The sequence below is a fragment of the Macaca fascicularis genome, chromosome 6, assembly GCF_037993035.2.
Source record: "Macaca fascicularis isolate 582-1 chromosome 6, T2T-MFA8v1.1".
Classification (NCBI taxonomy): domain Eukaryota; kingdom Metazoa; phylum Chordata; class Mammalia; order Primates; family Cercopithecidae; genus Macaca; species Macaca fascicularis.
In genome coordinates this window covers 129,713,965-129,740,179 of record NC_088380.1, presented here as the reverse complement: position 1 = coordinate 129,740,179, position 26,215 = coordinate 129,713,965, and the positions used below count along the sequence as shown (strand labels likewise).

Sequence of the window (26,215 nt, the reverse complement as noted above, 5' to 3'; positions counted from 1 at the left end):
ATCAAATTATCAGTTCACAAATTAGTCAATTTGGTGACAAGTAAACACAATATCACTGAAATCAGTGTTTCTCACTGAAGCACATCAGTGCTAATTCTGTTCCAAATACTGGAAATCACTTTAAAATACTTTTCAGATAACTGATAGAGCAGAAATATAAAGTTTACATGAAAGTTGCTGCAAATTTACATTTGCCTAGGTGTTAATTCTTTAAAGATAATGGTTGGTACAGTAATAAAGATAGGAGAAAATTACATGTTTCCAGACATGGTTTTAGACAAAAAATTTAGAAAGACACAAAAATTCTTTAGTCACATATCTACCATTTTAAATATTATTTGTCATGCAAATGACTATGTAGGAGGAAGCAGGAGGAAGCACACCCAATCAACTAAAGGGGTGCTACCCCTGATTAAATGTCATTGCTTTCTTATTATTTCATTTTTGCATACAGTGTGGCTCCCACAAGACTATACATCCCTTCAGAGCAGAAGGTGAACCTTACACTGCTCTTGTAATCCCTAAGGTGGCAAGCATAGAACCAGACACGTAGTTGGTACTCAGTGAATACCAGCTGACTTAACTTGCTTCAACTATTATTTAAAATCTGGCAAAGGCTTTGAAGTTGTTAATAGGTGAAGGACTGGCCCATACAGGTTAAGATGCCCTACGATAAAGCAGATGACATGCAGGGAAAAGAAAACAATGGAACAGACTTGTATATGTTTGTGTTACTTATTTTAGTGAACCACGTTCCATGAGTTTCAAAAAAACCTCTTAAAAAGTTAGCTTTGAAATAGGTAAATTGAAATGTGAATTCAGAGCTAAAATAAATTCTTACAGTTTTCATCCTGGGCAATGCATTGTAAGGGGATCCCAAAGAAAGACGTATAGCTGTCATTGTACCACACCAGAAGTTCGGTGCCCCTAGGGATATCTATACAGGCTCGGTAGAATATATTCGACCTATTCAAAACAAAAGAAAACCCAGCTTAGTAATACATAGGACTCATGTGCCCCCATCCATATTTTTATTGCCCCGAAAAAGTTCTGCTCAGCTCCATCTAAACAGTTTCTGTTTGTAATAAATCTACACCCAACTGATTGTCCCCAGCAACCAATTAGAGTCTGTAACTCAGTATGATAAACAGCATTCAGTTTATTTCCACAATGACCCTCCCTAGAATGAATTGGCTGAAGAGACAGATATTTAGCCCAGGAGACATCAGAAAGGAAGAGTTCATTAAAAAAAAAATTTCATCTCACACTAATGAGAAAATTCCCTCTCAGGAAAATTGCAAAGACACTGGTGCCCCAACCTCATATATAAAAACTATTGACTTCTTATTTGAAGGAAAAGCATTAAATGTATTATTGCAACTTGGCGTTGGGAGTTCCCAAATTTGTAATAAAATTAAGCAGCTTTGTGATATAAGGACTCAGGGAAATAAAAATTCTCTCCATTGCTCTTTTTCTAAAGTTTGATACAGGAGAAGAGAAAAACTTTCCTATGTGAAATGGATGGAAATTCAATAAATACAAGAGGAGCACTTTACTCTGGCTGAAAGATTACACTGTGAAATGATACAGTGAAGGTATGAGAAATAAACATTTTTTATAATAGCTTTGGTACTTTAAAAAAATCTACAGATTAAAAAAATGAGGAGACTGAGACTGGTTTTCTCAATGAAGAATTGCTACAAATATGAACCTCAAGTTCAAGATAAAAGTGTGTAGGGTTGGTGGGCCTTAAATTTCTCTTTCTGTAAGGAATTGGCTGTAGCAGGGCAATTTGTTCCTTGTATAACACTGGAGACATAAGGCGAATGCTTCTCCACATTTTTCATGGCAGTGAGATATGCACTTGTCAACATATTTTGTCACCACAAAGTGGCTCTTGGCAATAGGATCATAAAGATCAATAAAAAAGTGCAGATTCTCAATATTTTACTTGCAGCTGCAAAAATTTCATTTATCTTGTTATTTTCCTTACTTGCTGCCATTCTGTCTCACGAGGGCACTGCTAGCTAAGCAGAATGTTTTTCCCAACATTCTATGAATATCTGACAAAAACTCCAGCCAGTTGCCTAGCTCTTGCTACCCTTCCTCCCTCTGCATCTCCAAGAGCTGTGCATTTTATTAATTCTTTCCACTGCTACATAAAAAAATCAAAATTGGAGCTGAGCTATAAATCACTGGCATCTCCTAACTTGAGAAAAATTGAGTCTACTTTGTACTTCACCCTTGCAACATTTCATCTCTCGGTTTGGCTTCCCTTAATATAAACACTGCGCCCGGCAAATGAATGTGCTAAAACCAAATGACACACTTTGCTGCTGAAAGAGCAGAACTGTTTTCAAGCAATGGGTGGTCTTCTGAGGCACCGAATAGGCCGAAAGGGGGAAAAAAATGTGTAAGCATACACCATTCCTTACAAGCGGGCAGAGCTTCCAAAACTCGCAGAAATCTCTGCATGTTGAAGCACATCAAAGGGATTTTTCCCTTTTCAGATAATATTTCCTTTGCTGACATGTATTTAGTATTGTGGTTGGATGACTCATAAAGATAGCTTCATGGCGTCCCAACGCAGTTGAAGTGGAACACATGCCAACAAACATTATTGTCAGCCTCAAAATAAAAACAAAACGTTCAGCTAAGGGTCAATCAATCAAGGGCGCTTTGAAGAAAATTCCATTTAGATATTACAAATCATAACAGAATGAATTTAAACCAGCTGACTTTTTGTGAAGCGGACATTCATGTACAATAAAAATTAGACTGGCTCTTCAGGGTCCAACTTTTCTATTTTCTTACTCTTGGACGTGGTCACCGGTGATGAATGCCAGTTTTTAAAATTGTGTTTTTGTAGTTCATTTTGTAAAGATCTGAAGTAATCGAAAACAGATCAGTAGAGAGAGCTCATAGTGTAAGCACCATCATGAAAGGGGGAGTTGTAAAAAACCCACTTAATATTGACAGATAGGCAATGACTTACCCATGCCCAGCTTCCTCTTAGGGGGTTCTTGTTTTCCCAAATTCAGAATTTGCCTCAATAGCTCCTTGGGTACCCATTACAGAACCAAACTATCTTACTAAATGGACAAGCACAATCTTCACTAATTTTCTAGCTCAGAGTTTTATATAAAACCTCACAACAGAAATGCAGCTGTAATAAAGGTGAACAAAGTCCATATACAGCAGTGTAATGAAATACTGTCTTGTGCTACTTCATTTAAACCGTTATTTAATGAAATAAAACTGCACTGAAAACCAAGGCGGTGAGTCACACACTGCCCAAATTTTTTTTAATTGAAGACCTCAGAGAGCAAGCCAAATTTGTGCAGCCTTTAACCAACAAGGGGAAGAAAGTTAAAAAGAAAAACTTAAGCTTCATTTAAAAAGAAAAAAAAAAAGAAGGAAAGGAAAATAAATAGCCATAGGCAGGACTCCAAGTTGCTGAGCACAGAGCCCTCTGCTTTGATGTGTCTGTGGTGCCTAATAAAGCTAAACAGTTGCTTCTGATTCTAAAGGGAACACGGCTGTTTATAACTGAGGTCATATATTTATATGGCACACGTTTTCGAGGGATTTTGAGAAAAGAAGGCTTAGTGGTGGGGCTTTTTTCCTATTTGATTCGTTTTTGCCCTCTCGTCTCCACTCCAGCCTTCCCTAGCACTAAATGGAAATGCTTCACCAGCAGGTGCACTGGGAAGAACTGACTGAGCGTCCGGAGAATCCACCCTGCTTCTCAGCTCCCCAGAGGCCTCCCTGTGTGGATCCCCTACGGGAAATGGGGATGGCTCCACCCTGCCTTTGTTATCCTCTGAGTTTTGCCCACACCTTTCAGGAAACCAGGGGCTTCTCTATGCCTGGGAACTGCCTCATGAACTGAAAGGAATCCTGAATCATCAAAGGGCCAAACCCACTGCCACCTTTAGAGGGAGCAGGAGAGTTACCCTGGCTCTGTCACTGCCACTAAGTCTAACGGTTTTGGAAAGGTATCGGTGGGAAGGTAGAGAGTTCTTGGTTTCCCATGCTGTTGTGCAAACAAAGCTATTCCTCAAAGGAGACGGCATGAAGGAGACTGAAAGCAAGAGACCTGAGGCTGAATCTCTGACCATCTACTTATCTGTGTGAATACATCTGCTTGGGAAAAGCACCCCAAGTCAGTGCGTTTGCTGGGCTAATTCAGACCATTCTGGAAGTTCTAATGATGTGGGAGTAACTTCACCATGTGCACGGAGTGAAGGAGGCCATCTACTAGCACTTTTAATCCTAAGTGTTCACGAATGCTCTTACTGTCATAGGAACTAAGGAGGTTTCAGAAATCAAGCAAAAAAAAAAAAAAAAAAAAGTCTGCCAGTCCTTCCAGAGTTCTGCAGGATTGTTTTTTTTTTTTTACCCATCAGTGGCAAGCCTGAATTTGTATATGCAAGCCAAACGGCTTCAGCTCTGTAGGTGGTAAATCAAGATATACTTTACCTGTACTGAACTACTGTTAGATTCTGTTCTCCGCAGTGCCTTGCACATCGGATATACCTCATCCAGCTCGACTTACTAGGTTCCCCACCATCAATAAAGTGCTGTAGTGTCCCATCCTGGTCATATATCTGGAGAAGAGGTCAGAAGGTCAAGTAGTTAGAACGAATCATCAGCAATCATTTTCCCTGCTTCCCTTGGTGTCTTTATGTGTCAGCTGCAGAAATTTATTGCCCTTAGGTTTGCTAGTGCTTATTGATGCTTGTGGACACTCAACCGGAATAACAGGAAAATATGTTTTGGTGATGCAAGTCGATCATGTTTTTCTTATCAAGCCAATCTTCTCTGTATTAAACATATTTGTGGTATCTCACGGATGTGACCATATTTCCCAAAGAATATTTGACTGATTTTGACAGGCTAGTCTTAAGTAATGAGCTGCTGGATAAACAAAGCAAGCTGAAAGGAGAGGCCACATTGACATTGTCGGAACATCCACATTCGAGCCCCCCAGGCTCAAACACACAACTGCCCAGAGGCATTTGGGAGGCAGTAACTGTCCATTCAACAGACTGGGTGACACCTAGCAGAAGACAGTTGGAGAGTTATGGAGCCGGAAAGAACTGGCAAAACAGACTCTGATGTGGATGAAACAAATGAACTCTCACCTCAAAGAAGATGTTTTTCAGGACAAAGTTTTCAGGATCTGAAACTATTAGGAGAGGAGTCATTTAAAAAATAGAGAGAGATCCTCAAAAAGGGAAAGAAAAAAATAGCTGTTTCCTATGGATCCTACATTTCTTAACTGAGTTGTCTAATTGTTATTGCCTCACATCAATTCAAACAGATTTCCTTTCAAGATAGCATTTGAGAAAATGAAATCCGCTTCGAACCACTCAGTAAGCATGGGACAAAAAGTCTCGTGAAAGCAACTAGGGAGCCAAGCAAACACAGAGTCAGTGCTGACAGCAGAGGCAACAGCTTGCCTTTTCAGAAACGACTTCAGATCCAGGGCACTTAGGGGGACGTGGTATCTAGAGGAGTGGGAGATGAGGAGGTCATGTATCCACAGCAATTCTAGAAAGTCACTGCCAGTCCTGGGGCCATCCAGGAAGCAGGGACAGTTAAAAGAGTTTCCTAAGGGTATGGTTCTCAGAAGGACCATCATACACTGCACCATTTCAGATAAAATCAGCAGTGGGATCCTTCTTCTGGTAGCTACTTCCCCAGAGCATCCTGACAAATCGTATCTCTCACTCTTGCTAGTCAGCCCTTCCATTTTTCCTTTTCAAATAAGCATGGCGAATAAGCGTTAGAGAGAGTCTCACTGGTTATATTTAGGCTCCAAAATTAGTATGGTCATTCATAGTTTAGCTCAGCATTTCTATTCTGGGGGAGGGGGGTGCAAACGGGCTTAGTGATGACAGTTTCTTTTTACTATCACCAGTCATTTAAAAACAGCTAAGTTTTTTTATTTTATTTTATTTTATTTCATTTTATTTTATTTTAATTTATTTTTGCTTTTCTCAAACTCATTCCTCTCCAACTCCAACCTTTCCACTAACCCCACAATGAAAGACAAACATTAATCTGTTAAAAACAATTGAGAAGTTATGACTAGGTAAACGCATCAGAGTGATCACAGCTGATAATCAATTTAGCTTGAGAAGAGTGAAGAGATTCTTGGATATTTATTTAAGACTAATGACTTCTTTAAATTTCTAGGTTTTGGATAATGGCAAAGAATGGAAACATTTCATGGGGTGGCTACATCTGCTACATGAGCAATCAAATGATAGACAACATATTTAGGATTGATTATACTGTAGTTGTTTCTGTTTTTGTTGTTGTGGGGTTTTTTGTTTGTTTTGTTTTAAGAAACTGATTAAGATTCAAAATTGCAACTCTGAAACTTGTTGACAGCCTCAGAGTTGAAATTTTGAATCTTAACCAGTTTCTTCAAAATTGCAACATTGACCAAAGCCATTTGGTTCCCTTAATGCCACTGTTAATCTTTAATGGAGTAAGAAATGTTGATGACCCAGTCCCCTGCCTTCCCTTCCCCCAAAAATAAACCTTCCATAGGGACTGCTGGTAAAAATTATTATGAAGCATTTTGAGAACTGCACACAACAATCCTCCTTTGTGCATCAAGCCACTATCTTCAACAGCAAGTAAAATCCCCTAACATTTCTAACTAGTGGGGACTGTCTTAACTGTTGGCTCATTTGATCACTAGCCACTAACCAGTCCACCCTTAAAATTGGTATGAAAAGTGTTTCCCCCTACACTCTTGTTTCAGCAATAATCTTAACTAAGTATATTGTGACTACAATAAAACCTACAATTTTTGCCTGCCTGATATAAACTGCTACTTGCCTTGAGGAAAAGTAAAAGGCTATTTGTCAGGCTTTTCCTGAGTATCACACAATGTAGCACATGGCATGAGGTTTGGCTTTCCTGGCTTTAGCTAATACTAATATTATAATATTTCACATGAAACTGTGATGCAAATCCCATGCACCTACTTAACTCCCATAACTACATACCCAGAGTTGAACAAACTCATTCAACCTTGATACTGCTTTCTTTCTCAGCCCCCAGAGCCTAGCCATCATCAAATTCAGTTGAATTTGCCTTCTATATACTTTTCGAGTGCATTTATGTCATTCTCTCCACTGTTCACCATTTTAGTCCAAATGAGATTTTTTTCCTCACCTAAAGTATAGCAAGAGCCTCTTAACTGATTTCAAAAAACACCAGAGAGAAAAATAAATGAAAAGAAAACCTAGCCCCCTTTTTTTTGTAGTTCAGTTTTTGCATGCATTATTAAAACAGAGAAGCTATGTTACCTAATGTTAAAAACTATCTGTTATTCTCTTGGGAAAATATTTGTAATACATATCACTGTATTATCAGCCTCTGATTTCTTCTCTGATTATTGTTGCTGCTATTTTCAAACCATTGCTTTTGGTCTGTTCTTTCTCTTTTATCAATAGGAGTGGAAATATAAGAAAAAGGGAGACCTCTTTCTTACCTTTTTAAGGGGATTTTAATAGTATTGAATCTAATTCTATTTATTGGGACATCACACATATGGTTGAGATAATGATCACACAATTTCTTACTCATTACAAATCATGCATAGCATTAACTGAAAGCTACCACAAGAAAGGAGTTGTATCGTGATCCTGGATATTAGGAAGTGCCACTCTCTCCCATGCTTTTATTTTCCTTGCACAAAATCTAGCTTTAAATGAGAGTAACAGGAGTAAAATATGCACCAGGGTTGCGCGTTACAACAACTGGCTGTGAGTGGCTTGTCCACTGCTTTGTCATTTACCAAGGCTGCCAGCCTATGACAACAACAATAATCATAGAAATGGTGGAAGCCAGTGACTGATCTAAGCTCGTTTTAACATAAGCATAATACCATCTTCCAAATGATAGGAATTGTGTGTATTGGTGACTCTGAGCAAAGTGTTTCTCCAAAGCAGAATTTGCAAACTAGTGGCTCTCAGGCTAAATTCAAACAACAGACCAACCGTGTTTTTCCTGCACAATGTTTAAAAATTTTTTTAATTTTATCTAATTGAGATTTCTAACTTCTGAAAAGTCAAAAGATGGGTCCTCAATTTCTGGCAAATGATCACTGGTGGCAGTGATCCACTTAAGATAAGAAAAGGTGGCTCCCTTTAGACTGGGCTTGAGCTTTTCCAGTTCTGCAGTCCCTACCACTCCTTACTGTCTTACATGCTACTTACTTCACTAATTCACTTACCTGCTTGGCCTCATTAGACATTTACATTTGTAAGCCCAACAGTAAGGGAATTCCTGGCACCACTGAAAATCAGTCCATTACAGCTGGGAGCACTTTCAAAGAAAACTGTCTGAAGTGACAGCCTAGAGACACTGCAAACGTTCATCACTCCTGTGCTTCCCAGATGCCATCATCTGACCCAAGATCCAAGCTTTCTGTCCCGCAGTTTTCCAGTGAAGGGGAGTGCAGAGTTTTGTTTTGTTTTGTTTTGTTTTTGTTTTTAATTTCCCTTCATTTTTACCAGGACAGGATTTCAAAGATCGTTTCAAGTGAAGGATCCCCTTTAATTCAAGGAAGTCTTAAATGTAATTCCAGTATAAAAACAGATGAAAGTTGCCCTGGTTAAAAAATGAGGAGTTGATGGGAGCACCTCACCAACACAACTAACCCCACCATGACTCTCTGAGACAGTTCCCAGGACACCTCTAAGGGCCCAAGGTAAGCTGGGGGACGCTGTGTGAAAAAGTACAGGCAGCACATTTCCTCCAGTAGATAAGGCCTCCATGAAGCTCAGTCACCAACTCTTCTGCTAGAATGTCGAGCACTGTGGCTAAATTTAGAGCCCAGGAAAATCAGATTTGGAAGGGACCTCAGATACCATCTGCTCCAACCCCATCCATTTATACAGAAGGAAATGGTGTCTGCAAAAGTTAGTAGTCTAAGCAAAGTGAGGCGACTAGTCCATGACAGAACCAGACCTCATCTCTAGGCCTTCTCACCTGCTCTCCACTTCTCTGCCACCCCATCTGGGAGTGTGCTGAGGCCTTCCTCACCTCATTCAGTCCTGTAAATATCTTGAAGAGAGCCAATGACCTCAGACAAAACGAACTTGAATTACAACTTAATCATGAATCTGTTCCTCCCCAAACCCAGGTCCCTGAATTTCAGCATGGGGAGGGGCAAGGGGGATCTGAAGGTTTCATATAAATGGGATTAGTCAGTTTTCAGGGAGTGAGGAGACATTTCAGATGCCTTCTCCCATGTTCCCAACCCTGGCATATCCCTGTGCCAAGGCTCCAGACATCAGCATTTGGTTGTGTGTTGAAGTGCCAGCCTCCTTCAATTTTCGCCAAGCAGCTGAGGTGAGGAAGCATATTTTATGCCCACACATCTAACACAGGGCCCAGCACATAAGAGGAACCCAATGCATGCCGAAGTGAACTGAATTCTCACAATAATTCTATACCTTCTTAAGGATCTTGGATTTTACTCAAAGCTTAAGAAGAAATTACCACTAAATGCAATTAAACCTTGATTCTAAGTACTAACAACTAGGATTAAAAAATACTACATTCTTTTTTAAACCAATCTCTTTCAACTCTATGAAATACAAAGGTGAATTTCATATGATGATTTAAAATGGAATAAACGATTACCACAGAAAGGGCCCAGAAGAGGTCGTTGGAGATTTCCAGTTTAGATCTGTGAGCCCAGCGCTGTTTAAAATCCTTTCTCAGCTCATGGAGGATCCAAGGAAGAGCAGATAAAAAGACATAGTTTCTCAGATCTCCTCTACCTATTTACACAGTGCCTTTACACAGCCCCATCTTTCTGTAAAATTCAGAAAATTGGGGTTCCAATTGTCAAGTGTATTAGAAATTTAAGAAAGCATGCTGTTTGCCAACAAAGATAAATGTGTTTTACTACACAATTCCTCTGTGTGTCAGGAGGTAGAGGCCCAATATTTTGTATTCCATAAGTTAACTCTACAACCATTTACTCAAAAGAATGATTCTTGGCTGTTTTGACTATAAAAAATTAGTAACCAGAACACTTTTATTGCTAAATAAAAGATTTTTAAAAGGTGAACAGTGGTTGTTAAAGGAGACCTTCTGAAGTATTCTCAGTCAAAACACACAATATAAACCACTATGGTTATGGGTGACTGTAGGGTGTAGAGTACAGAGGTTAAGAGCATGCATGTGGGTGTCAGTTTCAATGCATGTGAGTTACAATTGTGGTGATGTGATTTTGGTCAGTTATTTAACCTCTTAAGGAAGCTGAGACTTTCTTTTTCTGAGAAAAAAAATGGTGCTAATAATAATCCCTATCTCGAAGAGCTGATATAAAAACCAAATCAATGAGTATATGTAAAGGACTTAAAACAATGCTGGACATCTAGTAAGAGCTCAAAGAACATAGCCAGCCTTAGACCAACACTATTATTAGATGAGAAAAGTCAGCCTAGACATAATCTACTAACTTGCTCACGGACACTGGTCACAATATATTATGTGCAGCATATGCAAGTAAACTATTTCTAAGGTTATCAGAGCATAAACTCATTGAGGGCAGGAATATATTTTAATCATTTTTTAATTTACTGACAGGTACCTTACACAGGGTTTAGTACACACCAGGAAATCAACTTTTGTTGAAAAAGAAAGGAGAAAGAAGAAAAAGATTTGGAATGACGTCAAGGGAATATAGGAGTAAAACAGCTGATGTATTAACAGTTTATATTTTATCCCCCAGATAATCTATTTTTAAAGTAAAGCAAACTATGTCAAAATAAGAAATGGTATATGAATGTAATACTGTCCAGAAAACGGGAAGGAAGCATTTCTTCAACTCTACACTTTCCTAAAGTTAATCAGTTTTTAGTTTATTGCAGTGTCCCTTGTCATGTAAAAGACACAGGCACCCACTATACCTTTGAAAACATTTCTGGAGCATGCTTGAAATTAACAAGTATTTATTACAAATGTTTTAATTAGCTGTGGCTTCAGAACCCCAATATCCCAATATCTCTCACTGAATATCACATACTATGTAAGATTGCTTGACCTCTGAAGTCACTGACATTTTTGACCAGAGGGAGCCCCAACTTACAATGCCATATTTCTGCATGAACACTCAATATGTTCAAGGTAGGTGAGCTGTCTGTGCAGTCACACGTACCTGGATGCAGAGCAGGGGACATTGGTGGATTTTAGCCTGGAGCCTCAGATCCACAGAGATCCAGCACTGCTCCCCAGTCTAGAGAGGAAAACAGCAAATACCATAACAGTGTGGCCTGCTAACCTTTCTGGTTTTAAACTTTCAAATCAAGCTAAATCAAGGCTTGAGAAGAAAGATCACAAAATAAAACTTTCAAAACAAGTGAAAGCATCTGCCTCCACCTTCACACAAGGAAAGAACATCAGTTAATGACCAAGTCATGCATATTCATGTGGCATTTGAGTTTATAAAATACTTTTACAGGTTTATTTATCTGTATAACTGACCTACAAGGGAAGCTGAGAATATTATTCTGCTTCACAGGGAATAAGCCTTGGGCTGAGAAAGATGAAATTATTTGCTCGCAGTTATATAGTTGGGAAATGTGAATCGCAGTTATATAGTTGGGAAATGTGAATCATAGGCCACCATGTTATTGCTTTTTTCATCACATCCTATTTGCCCTATCAGAGAGAAATGTAGAGCTCTTCCTTTAAAACTAACTGAAATTCTCCAAATGAGGGTCATAAAAACATTCATAATGATTAATAATGTCTTTATCAAACAAATTTCTATTTTTAGAACAAATGTCAATTTAGTGAGAATTACTTAATCTGTTATTAAAATGTAAACAACCAGCAACCATGCAATGGATAAAGATGCAAATCCCCAATTCTGCTTATCGCAATGTGTCATAATGACTAGGAACATTTAAAAAAAAAAAAAGACAATGCATAAGACTGTGAATATGCATATTTACAATAAAGTTTCCTCATTAAAGTAAACACCGACTAGTGTGCCCATATTATGTGTGTTCAGCTTTTCAATTTTTTTCTCAAATATATAATATTATACATTTTTTCATTTTAATAGTTTCTCCCTCCTCCGCCCATTATAATTAACTTATTTTATTGTTGTTTCTAATAAGGAAATCCTTTCCTCTCACTTTGGTTTGGAATATTTTGGAATGTCTCAAATGCCAAGATTCTAAAATGTGGCTTCAAAGGTCAAGTAATAAATGCCCCATAAAATAAGTGAGTAATGGTTATATACACCGTTGCTGTATTTTCAGTAATGCTGATTTAAAGCTATATACTGTACTTTGTCAATTCACATTCATCAAGCTCCAGAAATATTAGAAAATCATTAGAGGTTTATGTTGAGTTTGCACATAATACTAACATATAAGTCAAGACTGAAATATGGTAATCAGAAAAACAGTTGAAAAGTGTCAATAAACTGTAAAACACCCGTGGTGGTGTTTGCAAAGCCTTCATCAGAGAGCTGACCATGTGAAGAAATGGAAATGGGTATTTTGGTCACACTGTGGGTCAGCTGCTGCTAAGTGTCAAGTTAGCAGAGGAGAGTCGGTGACTCTGAGGATTATGACACGGAGACTCAGGCACTCCTGAGAACTGTTGAGCATTTGGTGAATTCCACTTATCTCTGAAGACGGCGGCAGCCGTCGATATGAAGCCTGCCATCCATCAATCTGGAGTCTTCTTCAGGCATCCTCTGTCTGTTGATCAGAGGAAGACTTTAGGGAATCAGGCTTCCATTATCAGGATTTTGTCTGTGATCTGAACAAGCCACTGAACCTTTAACTTTTCACTTGGCAAAAGCATATATGCTGGAAAAGTCCTGACAGTTCATTCATTTTGCTCCATCCTGGAGCCAGCTGATGTCTGACTGGTGAGACCCGCCCTCTTTGATGTTGTACTCTTTTGAGAGTGCCCTGCTGTGAAAAAAATTTTATCCATCCAAATTAAAGAGAAATATTTCTGCATCCAGCTGTTAGCTGTGACATGTTTGCCATTTTTCAGGGCACTGGCTTGGTGCCATCCACAGGCTCTGCTGCAAACCTATCTTTTTCCCTTTTCTCTGTTGCAGCAATAATATCCACACTGCACAACTGTCTCCAGTGTCCACATAACATTAACACCAAAAAGGAAAAAAATAGTAACCCTACATTGCTAAGAACAACCTTGGAAATATTTGCATGGAGCAGTTTCTTTTTCATTTGTTTTTTTCTCTCTCTTTTTAGTATCAGTGTTAATGTATTTCACAGACTGCAAAATTCTTTGACACAATCTACCCATTTAAAAATTGCTAAATCCAGTCTTTAAAAATCTATCTTTAATTAAAGCAGTCAAGAATAATTCTTGACATCTATTAAATATATTTACAAATGAAATGAATTTGGATCCTGCGAAAACTTATTTTGTATATACTGAGTTCACATTAAAAAATAGACATTCATTCATGCGTTCATTTGAGCAGAGAGAGCTCTGTGAAAATAAAGAAAACTCTCATGAAAGCTTGAGTAAACATTTATATCTAACTAATCAAGAAAACCTGTATCTTCTTTTATTTATTAAGTGCCATTTGGGGGCTTATAAAGATTGCTGCCACAAACTCTGTGTATTGTAAACAAAGGGCAGCTTTCATTATTACCACGTTTGTCTCCATATCCTGAGATAAATGAGTAAAGCACCACAGTTTTCAGCTTCCCTCCTATTCTGGCTTTTCTCTCTCTTCTTTCTCATATACACTTTTGCTGAGATGGAAGGGGATCACTAAACTAGACCTCAGTCCTTGGCATCAGAGAATCCTGCCTTGCAAATAATCTTAGACCGTGGCTAGCAAATGTGAACAGCTACTCAGCATCCTTTCTCGTGTCAGTGAAAGATGGATTTTGGAAACAACAATAACAACAACAACATGCTGTATGTTAGAAAGTATCAATTTTGGAAAATAAACCACAGAGAAATTTGTATTAACATCTTCCTCCACTTTTAAAAATAAAGCCTTAGTTTTATATCAAACAGGAAATGGAACTGTTATTTTGTTAAAATAATCCTACAAATAATAGTAGTGTGAACTGATGGGATTTGCACATTACATACAATAGTATACCAAATAGTTCTGCACTAGAGAAGTATAAAATGACACATTCAAGTTAATGCTCACACTGCGATGCACACCTGAAATCTCCATATAGCTCGTGCAACATATCCTATGGAGTACTATTTAACTCTTTATTGTAGTGGAAATTTTGGTTTATGTGGTCTAGTAGGTACAATACCGAATAGATCTTGCTGAAACCTGACTATACCTCAGTTACTGACTACACCTCAGCCTAGTAGCTATTGAAAAATATGATTTCCAAGAAGCAGCTTGAACGAAAGCCTAGGTACAAACTGCTATGTTAGACAGCAATTGTATTAAATACTTACAAAGTACTAAGTGGGAAATGTTTGTAAAGGGAACGTCTCTAAAAAATCAGAGAGACTACTCCTATATATGCGTAGACACACACACACACTCTGCCCTAGAGCTCACCCACTTTTTTTCAGTGAGAACTTTCTAAAGACACAGAAAGTTTGTCCCAATGAAGTAATGGTTTCCTACAGTTTTACTTCTTTTCAGAGCAGGCAACAGCTTTATTTCTTTGCTGAAATGTGTCACTCTTTAAATTATTATGTTTTTCTAAGTCTACGACATTCTTTTCCTAACCACACCAATAAAGTGTGATTGTCAGACATGCTTTATTAAGGGAAAAGTGGCCGTCTGTCAAGGATAGAAAACATATTTTCAGATCTTAAATAATTGAGAAGACATTCCTTATGTCAAGTTGGGACAGTGCTGAGCATGCACTCAGTTCCCAGTTTACACTGTCCTGCCCTGGATCAGACAACAATGGAAGAGAGGAAGGCACCCCTCAGACTCAGGGGGCTCAAGAAAGGCAGCATGTAAGAGCCACTACTGGCCTAGATCAAACACATTTACTTGCCATAGATTTCCTCCCCATCAAGATCCAAGAGATGAGGCACCAAGGATAGAGGGTGATGACAGTAATGGTGAGTCTCAAATTTAGACCTCTGACTTCCCAGACAGCATTCTTTCAACAAAAATTTAGTAAGCAACTACTATGTGCCAGCCACTGTGCTTGGTGCAGAGCATTAAAAACCTAAGACCCACTCCCTGCCCTCAAGTAATTTACAGTGCCATAGGTGAGAGACATGTAAAACAAATCATAAGACATCTAATCTGGCACCAAATCTGTAGTTTTTCCCATCCATTCTTTGGATATTTGTTGTATAGAATGTGATTCCTAAATGTGGAAAAAGTAATCCATTACAATTTTGCAAAAAGGACATCGGGACTTAAAGAGAGGCAATGCTAATCATTTAAGCCAATGCTGGATTTAAAAGGCAGCATTAAACAAGCAAGGATATAACCTCAATGAGGGCAAGGATAAAATCTGTCTTGCTTGCCATGGTATCCATAGGCATTAGCATGGTGCTTGGCATATAGTGCCTTGTGTTGGGAATATGTCTGTCAGTTGGCTGGTTGTTTGGATGGATGGCTGTTTGGATGGGTAGCTGGATGAAGAGATGGACAGTCAGGTGGATATAGATAAAAGGATACGACGCCTGCCAGGTACCTAAGCATTAAGGGCCAGGCCATGTCTCTCTGCTCTGTGAGTGAGCCAAAACAGCTAAGGCAGAGTTGAGTATGCACTGGGAGAATTTTATGGGATACAATGTTGCTTTCAAAAGTATGCCTTGCCTCAATGGCTAAAATGAACATTTCCTTTAAAAATGTCCAAAAGTGTCTGCAGAGTTGAGGCTGCTACAAAGCAGCAGGATAAAGACTTCACCCAATGGAGAGGCCTAGCATGTACCTCTCTCTCTCCAAGTGTTGGTCCTCCTCCCATTCCAGTCCCCACAACTGTCACACGCTGAGGACTACTGTTACCATCCCTAGTCTTCCCTTTCACTGACTCCTTCTCAAATCACCCCACCCCTCATTCATGCCTCAGTGCTTCTCTTCAGGCCCCAGTTCTCCTCTCGTAAGGATCCTGGTAGCTGTAATTTATACCTAGTTGTGAAGGTGGGTCAAGGAGCTACTCTTGAAAAGAATATTTGCATTTGGAGCTTTATCCCTAAGTGAAGTTTGAAAGGGGGCAATGACCGTTTAAAGGAATTCGCAAATGCGTAGTAAGGGCTGAAGTCATCCATCATGGGGGAGAGCAGATGGCCATTCCCAGGATCCTTCCCATTGCATAGATGGCTGTGTTAGTCCTCATAGAGCTCTAGGGGAAGCTACCCATCATGCTGCTGCAGTCCTAATACAGGAGCACAGGCTCCATGAGGAGGGCGGGGCTCAAAGGAGAAGGCAAGGGATTCTGATGACAAGAGCAACCCCAGCTCCTCCTCAGAAGAGCTTTCTGCAAGTCCTCTCCAGGGGATGCTAGCAGGGCCACTCAGCCCCACTTTCATAAAGAGCCTCAAATTTAGACCTTTGAAGCCATTTCCAGATGAGGTTATGCATACAATCACAGAGATAGACTGACGGATTGAAAGAAGGAGGCCTTCTTTGCACAACTCTAAATTGAGTCCCATGACTGGACCACACTGCCTGTAGCAAACCATAAATTAACATTTTTATAAATCCTGTAATTAACTTATGAATAGCACAATTCTATGTTTCTGGTATTAAAAGCATTAAGTTGTTAAAGGTAAACATCTAAAGTATACCACTGTTTTTGTAACCCTATTTTGGCATTTTTTTCATTTTTCAATATACCAAGAGCCTCAGAAAATGGAAGTGGCCCAGGCCTCCAAACAGGCCTGGTTTGGGCTGGCTAATAAAGCTCCTTTCACATAGCTAGGCGGGAGGCTGGCAAGTGTGCAGCCAGCACTGGGACACCACGCTGTCTCCCAGAGAGACGCCCTGTGTTTCTGGATGGGCATTTGCGTCGTAAGGTTTGGTTCCCAGGAAATCTAACCAAGAGATCCCGTCAACCTGAACGTCTGGGACACAAGGTTTGCCAATCCTTTGGTTTGTAGAGGTTATGGCTCACATCAGCCCCCAAAGAAAAGAAGGCACCTAGTTACACATTGTTATAACCTGTAGGCTTCCTAAATTCTAGACAGGACGTAGGATTCCCTTCTTTCCACAGGAAGCATCTGTGGGCTGAAAGGAAATAATGGATGGAATCTCTTACATTGGGGTCTACAGGGAAGTTTTAGGTAGGGCTACAAACACCTTGAAACCACAAGAAAATGGTGTGTGTGCATATGAGTAACCTTCTGGGAAGAAGGTTCATAGTTTGTATTAGATTCTCAAAGGAGGTGTGTACACACACCCAGACACACACAAACACACACACTTTAAAAACTACTGCCAAATCCCATACTTTCAGATAAAAGGATAGTACTGACTGGAGAAATGGAAATGAGAACATCTGTGAAGGAGTTAGAGTTCTTGGGGTGTTTAATGTACTCTCGAGGAGGTTCTCCTCAAAGGTTGCTGGATGTCTCCAGTCTCTGAAATACTTGATCTCACTCTCATTTCCTCCTTTCCTGAGCTAGAAATCCTGAGGTTTTTGGTGGTGGTGGTGGTTGTTGTTGTTTGCTTTTCACTGTGCTTTCATTTTGAATTCGATTGCAATTGTGTTGTGATATTCTGGTTTTACCTAAATCTCTGACCACATTTTCAGGACCGCTAGAAAAGCAAACTGAAATAGAATCCTTTGGTTGGTTTATTTCATAAGACAGATATTTTTAGGTTAGAAATCATGTGTGTGGGCCAGATTACACTGGGCTGCTCAATATTTCAGCTTTGTGAACATTTAGCACTCCCTATTGCTGGATTTAGTGAGTCAGTGGTTATTAAGACACCAAAACATTTCCTTTCAGCTTTGATCAAATCCTATGATGCCACCATTTTTCCTACTAAAAAGAAAACATATAATCACACTAAATTAGCTCATTCAATAGAATCATTTCCTTTGTGAGCTGTAAATTTTGTATAAATTAGGCATTGTTAATCTCTCTCTGACTTACCCCCTCATATTTCCTAGTTAATTAGTTGCTAGATGAGCTACAGATAAGGAATCTTGCATTCTGGTTCTTACTCTGGCAGTATCAACTGTATGACCTAGTAAGTCACCGAACTTGAATCTCCATATGCTCAAAGGCATTAAATAAGATAATCTTTGGGATTCTCCAGCCCATTTCCATGACCCCATGAATTGATGACTATGTAAATATGTCTTAATATAAGTACTTGACTGTTGGAACCCAGAAGGATGAGAGTCATAATGCAACCATTTCAAGTATATAAAAAAGTTTCAATACCCAATAAGAGGGAGGTGGGATAACAAAATTCACAATCTCTTATTAGACCTATGCAATTTTAATCATAATTTATGCCTTCCAAGCCGTTGAGTCAAGAATAAACTGTTAAAAAGCTGTATTTTTTAAAATTCCACACAATTAAAAGTGAATTCAGTTATACAAACTTTTAAGCTGTGTATTTAGATTTAAATGAAAAGGACGCATGGTCGTGGAGTGAATCTGACAGCCTGGTTCTGAATCTGGGATTCACCAAAACACTTAAGTCATTTGTAAGATGACGCATTACAGAGTTTCTATGAGGATAAAATGAGATTGTCCATATTAAGAGCCTGACACACAGTAAGTGCTCAAAGAGCACCATTTTCATTGTTTTCTATTGGTGTGTTTTAATTTCCCTTTCCAAAACAAATTTCCTTCTACTTCAATATTTCTGAAAAATTAAGCATAGCTAAATACAGAAGAAAAATGACAGAATTTTGGCCCCTTGGGTATTGCGTGTTAAGTGGAACTGGACAGAGCAGGAATCAAGTCTCGGCTGGGTGACTTCAGATAAGTTACTTAATTTCTCCAAGCTCATTCTTGTGCGTAAGAAGAGAATAATAACTCTATAGAGTAAGCAAGGATCAAGAGAAATATGACATATCAAGGGCTGTGAATAGTGCCTGGCATACAATTACAAAAGGGAATTTCTAGAAAAATAAAAATCTTTTCTTTTCTGTAGCTCAGTGACCTCCGTTCACAAATCATAAAAATCTGAAAATTTCCTATACAATTGCTTTAATTATATAATGAATTAATTATATAAATGTCAAGATATTAAATAATGTTTAATATGTTAATTCAGGCAAATTCAAACTTGAAAATTTTCTTCAAAATTTCGAAATCATTTCAGATGTATCTCATTGCATCACATCATATTTCTTTTTAAGTTAAGATAATATTTTAAAGGGAGGAAATAATATTATTCCCATATCCTCAAAGCAATCAGAATTTGATATATTTATTTTACAAAATAATGTTGAGTTGGGATATAATTTCTCAAAACTGGGTTTATAAAACCAAGGAAGTATAATCATGATAAATTGCACATGGTTTATACTTTTCTATATTTAATTTCTATAATCACTCTTGTAAAAATTACCAGAATTAACTCTAAAAAATAATTGACTTTATTAAAAAAATTTTTAACTTAGAATCTGAGGTTCAATTTAAAAGGGGGACATGCTTGATGAAAGAACAGCCTGTAAACAACTTTAGAAACAATAATTTATAATTAAAATTTAAGAATTAACAATTTGCCTTCTGTTTATTAGTAAGCCATTTACAAGCCTAAGTCTCAGCAAGAATAAACACATAAAATAATACTATGCACCAGAAGAAAGACAGAATGTAAAGATTCTGTCTTATTCATGAAAACTGTTTTTCAGACATTTACTTTGTAACAATTTCATCGGAAAGCAAAAATTCATAGCCCTATCAAGTTATGTACCATTTTTTATTAGGTAAGAATTTGTTTTTTCTGTAAGTCATCTTTGCATTTCTTTTGCAATAAATTCAATACATGTCAACATCTAAATGGTATAATTAAAATCCAACAAATATCTTTTTTTTCCCTTTAAAGTGAATAATTTTGTCCTGCTGAGAAGCTGCATAAATCTTGGCTAGTTTATACATTTTTGCTTTCAAAGATGTAATGTAACCATCAGAGCTGTTACATCATGTAAATAAATTTCAAAGATGGTATTAATATAAAAACTATATCACATAACCCTAAAAATTTAATATAGCTGCCATGGCAATAACCAGATCATTTTTCCAAACAAATATATATTCCATCATGTCATTTTGAACTTTTTCTGACCTTTTTTTTTTTTTTGAAAGAAAGAAAACTACAATTGGGACCAAATGTTTTGTGAAAGAAAATACAGGCAAGCTGATTTGGCCAAGCGCAGATAATTTCAGATTAAAGATGTTACTACGTCTTAGAACTTAACCCATTTTTTTCATAAGCCTCAGTAATTATCATATTATATGATATCATTTGGGAAGTCTACGAGCTTGCAATAGTGCTTAGAAAACTTTTTAATGGTTTGATATAAACTATTACCAATTACACAGTTTATTTACACAGAAAAATCAAGTGCAGGATTTGCTGCCCTTTGAAATAGGGGTTACAAATGTGTCAGCATCTTTTCCACAAACAAATCATAAAAACAATTATATCAAACAGAAGCCCTTCCTGCACCATCCTTTTTGCCACCCATCCTTCCTCCTTCCAGGTCCTGCTCCCACATCACCCACCCCATTCCTCATGCTCCTCTCCAACCACATCTTGGTTCCAGAATCTCTGATATCTTTTAATTCAATTCTGTACCCGTAATAAACCCAAGGTCCCCAAATCTTCACATTTTAAAAACTGGTTGGATCAGTCAAAGGAATCAAAACAGTAGATGCAGTGATCCTATAGAAATAAAGTCACCAGGGTCCAACACAGACCACACACAGTGAGTGACACCTGCATCCCTGACGGCTGGTTCAACATATACCAGCAATGATTCTCTAAAGACCCTTTCAAGAATGGCAAAGAACCTATGGACCACACCATCCACATGCCAAAATACACACACACACACACACACACACACACACACACACCCCTCCCCAAAAAATAGATGCAAAATCTAATTTTCACTGAATATCATCCATAAACTATTAGCTGCATCTCTTCTGAATGTTTCCATGAGGAGATCATTTCACAGACTACCTAAAAAAGAACATATCCCTAATATGGAATCCACCAAGAGATTCTGTAGTATACTTTAAAGCTCACTTCAGCCAGTTTAGACCTCTACTTTGAGAAATAATAAATTATTTTTCTTGTTTGTCAAAGAAGTGCTAATTTAATATCAGAATTTTCATTCATTTAAAAACTGAACTAGTGTACTGTATTAGTCTGTTCTCACACTGCTGTAAAGAAATACGAAAGACTGGGTAATTTATAAAGGAAAGAGGTTTGATTGACTCACAGTTCCGCATGGCAGGAGAAGCCTCAGGAAACTTACAATCATGGCAGAAGGCAAAGGGGAAGCAAGTACTTTTTTCATAAGGAGGCAGGAAAGCAAAGTGCCAGCAGGGGAAATGCCAGACGCTTATAAAACCATTAGATCTCATGAGAACTCACTATCAGGAGAACAGCATGGGGGAAACCACCCCCATGATTCAATCAACTCACTCACTCCCTCGACACGTGAGGATTACAATTCAAGATGAGATTTGGGCGAGGACGCAGAGCCAAACCATTATCCCTCCCTTTAAAGGGAGGGCACAGGAAGCTCGTGCTTAACAAGGCTTAGGAATGGCCCTGCTGCTTCTCTCCTCTAGACCAGCTGACATTTCCAATAGCTTCTTTCCATGCCTTCAAAAAGAAACAGCAAACAACTGAAACAAAACCAAACACTTGTCATCTAATGTGTCCAAATATTGAAAATTCTATGATTATGTTTGCTTTGCTTTTTACAGATGTGATATATAAAAATCCAAATTTACCAAAGAGATAAAGGAATAATTTTGTTTGACAAAAAAACTTTACTAGTTTTCCTGAAAACATTCAACTTTCCCAAATCCCTGAAGTATGACTTGAATAAAGCAAATTCAAATTACAACGTTTCAAAAATATAGTTGCTGTGTAAAATAGGTTTTACCTTTGTGTACACACTGATAAAGAGCAGAGATTATATAGGCGCTTAATAATCTCTGCTGAAAGCAAATGAGTAAATGCTCATATGCATGTGATAAGATAACCTGCTATCAGAACCATTCCTGACATTTTGGTTTTCATATCTGCCTTTTCCCTCTAAAGTACGTTTCACACTTCTCTTAGCTTGGTACAATTGCCAACAACTACTGCTTCCTTTTGCATTTGGGATTCCAGAACAGTATGTCATATGATTTACCAATATTCACTCATGTGCTTATTTTTTAAAGTCATTAGAACAGGAAAAACTCCCCAGGTCTAAGTATCTTTTCTTTGAGCAAGAAATCATGAATGAAAAAGAAAAATTCTTACATCATAGAAAACTATGTGGGCTGTCATATAATTCTGACCTCTATCAATATTTGAAAGGTGGTGGGGTGAACCTAGAGTAGGCAGGATTTCCCATACTCCAGCATCAGCATTCGTGGTTTTTGCTGTATCTTTATACCACCCATACCATTACGTACTTAATATTCTTAAAATGACTTGAAATCAGTTTGTTCCTGGTACTTAACCTCATCATAAGCAATATTATTTGTAAAACTGTGGGTTTGATGTGCCAGGTATATTAAGAACACTTTTCTGTACATCACCTAAAATTATTTTTTTCTACTTTTTATTGTATACATGTGCCATGGGGATTTGCTGCACCCATCAACCCATCATCTACATTAGGTATTTCTCCTAATGCTATCCCTCCTCTAGCCCCTCACCCCCCGACATACCCTGGTGTGTGATGTTCCCCTCCCTGTGTCCATGTGTTCTCATTGTTTACCTCCCACTTATGAGTGAGAACATGCGGTGTTTGGTTTTCTGTTCTTGTGTTAGTTTGCTGAGAAGGATGGTTTTAAATACAACAACGTACCACACTTTAGGAAACACTGGCTTAAGAAGCAAGACACTGCACTGGCTTCGAAGGCCAGCTCTGCCCTAGCAATGTGTGCCATGGGGTGAGTAATTTTAAGCTCTAAGGATTTCCTGGCTTGCTCATCCATAAGTAAAATGCCAGGGTAATCTCGAAATTTTTAAATCCTAAAATTCGATTACCCCAAGACACCAATAGTGATTTGCAGTCACCTTGTACACTGACTCACAGCAGATTCAGATTCAGGTCTTGGAATTCTCAACTCCCAATTTAATGTTCCAATCTACTCTTCCACATTCCACTGTCCACACAAATGTGCAAGTAACTTAGAAATGCGTATATTGTGAAATGACAGCAAACACATATCTGATGCTTACCTCATGTCAGGGACAGTTCCACGGATGTACCATATATTATCTCACTTCATCCTCACAACCATCCATTAACCTATTTCACATATTGGAAACTGAGGCATGAAGAGAAGAAGTGTCTTGCACAAGATTATACAGTTAGAAAGAGATGGAGCTGGGAATTAAAGCCCCAAGAGCTTGGTTGCAGAGTGTGGGTTGTTGCCACCAAACCACAGTGCAAACTTGGGATGCCCCTCACCTGCTAAGGTTCCCATGCACGCATTGCCAGTCAGACTCTGGGAAGTGAGGAGAGCAATGGGTGAGACAGAGAGAGAACGCTGAAAATAATATGGAAAGTAAATGACCGAAAATGAGAAAGAAATGGAGAAGAAATACACTGAAACATGTACTCTTTTGCCTAAATTCAGCACACATAAAATCACCTCTATTAAACCTTTTTCTACCACCATCGGCAAATTAAAAAAGCAATCCAAATAACATCTCCAGCCCCTTATTCCCAAATAAGAGAATTAAAACTAAGAAGAAAAATTTGGTCAAAAGGCTCCAAAATAGAGTCAAATGTGCTAAAATATATGTGTAATCTCTTAGATGTACTGGCTACTTAGTTTCTAATTAAGTTTTTTTTTTCTTTTTATATTTTCATTCTTTCTACAAAATAAAAGAAAATAACAATGAAAATCACTTTAGCCTCTCGGGTGTCTACTCTGTAAAAGAGTCTACCCTGTTCGGTGAATAACGTCTCCTATCTCACAGCAGTTCTCGGTCAACATGAACTCTACAAATACATTAAAACGGCCAGGACAGAAATAAAATAGAAGTGGTGGGTCACCATGTAACATGCCAAAGAATACATTCAAATTGTAGTCATATGATCATAGTCTTAAAACTCATAAATGGAATGATTTCCAAAAGGAGATAAAGGTCTGACTTTAGAGAGGGATGGGGTTGAAAATAAAACCTTGTAATTGAAATCTTCCCTGAAACTCACAAGAAATCTGGTCACTCTCACTTCAAAGAGGCCTCTGCAAAACCCATGCACGTCTAGCAGTACAGTGAGAGTTGGCCCAACGAGAAAGTTTCATTTCTACCGTAAGATCTTAGACCGTCTGCAAATAAAATTTTAATACTTTAATTTCCTTTACTTTAGTGAGAGTGAAAAAGTAATAAAAAATTATTTTAAAATATCCCAAGGCAGTATGACAGTTAACAAAACAATCTAACAAAACTTTAAAGTAATTATGTTGATCTCCACTGTCCAAGTGGATTGGTCTGATTATTTTAACATTTGTTTATCATGGATAAATATGGGGAGGGGAGAATAAATGTGTATGAATAGATTCTTAGGAATTTAGAAATTCATCCAAAATTCAGCAGTTTGAGATGACTTAATGAGTTTGATAATAGGATACAGAAACTTTAATTCTTAAATCATTTGTTTTATTTCAAAGCAGTCAGGGTTGATTAATCAGCTTTAGTAATAGTTTAATGGCTTAGATACAGTTCCTGGGGCTCTAGGCAAGTGCGTTGTGGGGAGTGGGGGGAGGAGGGTGGTTGTTGTAATGTTGTGTTACTAACTTCCCATCTATAGCAACCATTAATTGGTTCGCCCTAAAGCTTTATTAAATCCACGGGTCTTTATTACAAAGCTGAGCTCAGCCCTTGGACATGTACAAGCCACCCGAGTGGAGAGATTTCTGCATTCACTCTTACAGTTAATGATGTCTTTCTGTTCTGTTTTATTTTTGTTTTGGGCAACAACCTTAGCTTTTCAGCATGGTGAATTTCAGAAGTCTGAATGTTGCCTTAAAGATTTTCCACTACTTGTGTCTGAGTTGCTGATTTCTAAAATTTCATCTGATAGAATAAATAAAATATTTTAAATGCTCACAGGCAAAGGTAGCTTCATTCATGTTAATATGATAACACTTTGCACTTGTGTAGCACTTAATTGTTTTCATAATACTTTGATATATGTGTACCTCACTACAGTTTCCGGCCTGTATAAACCATCTAATAATTGCTAATTCTGAGGTGATCATGAACCTTTAAGTCAAGAAAACCACAGAGATCATTTGCTTTCAGCAAAAGTTTTTAATTATTTAAGGAGTACAGGGATCAGTAAGTTGGGTTTTTTTTTTTTTTAAAGAATACTTTTGCTCTTTTTAATGCATTATTTTGATAAGATCTGGTTGTCCTTGTTGCCTGCGGAAGCTGAATGTGTCAAGCACTGTAGGTTCAATGTCCCTGCATTGCGATGTGATTAGCCTCTTAAAACACTGATGTCTCAGCTAACATGCTATTGCAAATCTCTGCCTTCAGAGCGGTAACTTGAGATAATCCAATTAATTTAAATGTACTCAAAGAGTTAATTCCTGGGAGCTAAACCACATACTGTTTAGCAGAAATCCTATACTGAAAATGATTGGTAGAGATATGAGGTTAATAATTTTTATGTCTGTTTACAGTTATTCTGGCTTAATTTCCTTTAATTAAACCATTTTATGACAAACACATGAAAAAGCTCAATTCCTTTTCACATTAAATTCAAAAATGCCCATAAAATTAGCTTTCTGTTGTGCTACTATAATTTAAAATACATAAAAATTTAAATGCTTTCTAAATAGATGGAGGGATCTAACATCCAAATCTATCTTCTTATATCAATTCATATTTGGTTAACATACTGTACCAATTCCCTTCACTTATTACTTTGAAATTAACATATACAGTTTTTACTCAGTTTTTTTCTAGATGCTAGTTTGAAACACTAAAATAAAGATCTATAGTGAAAAACTTAACCGACTTTTAATGCATTCACATTCTTTTCAGTGTCACATT

The 26,215-nt window shown here is 37.9% G+C and overlaps 1 protein-coding gene across 6 annotated transcripts in view; it reads right to left on the bottom strand.

The window, feature by feature from the left end:
• Window positions 1-26,215, bottom strand: part of PRDM6 (PR/SET domain 6) — a 122,062-nt gene that overhangs the window by 50,411 nt on the left and 45,436 nt on the right. For 2 of the 6 annotated variants that reach the window (XM_073994102.1, XM_045394161.3), the window contains exons 4-5: window positions 4,483-4,610; window positions 842-966 (exon numbers count right to left, since the gene is read on the bottom strand). The exons of 2 other annotated variants lie outside the window; for them this stretch is intronic. In XM_073994102.1, coding sequence (XP_073850203.1) covers window positions 842-966; window positions 4,483-4,610 — 253 coding nt within the window. The remainder of the gene's footprint in view (window positions 1-841; window positions 967-4,482; window positions 4,611-26,215) is intronic. 2 more of the 6 variants (XR_012414039.1, XR_012414038.1) reach the window with 1 other exon arrangement.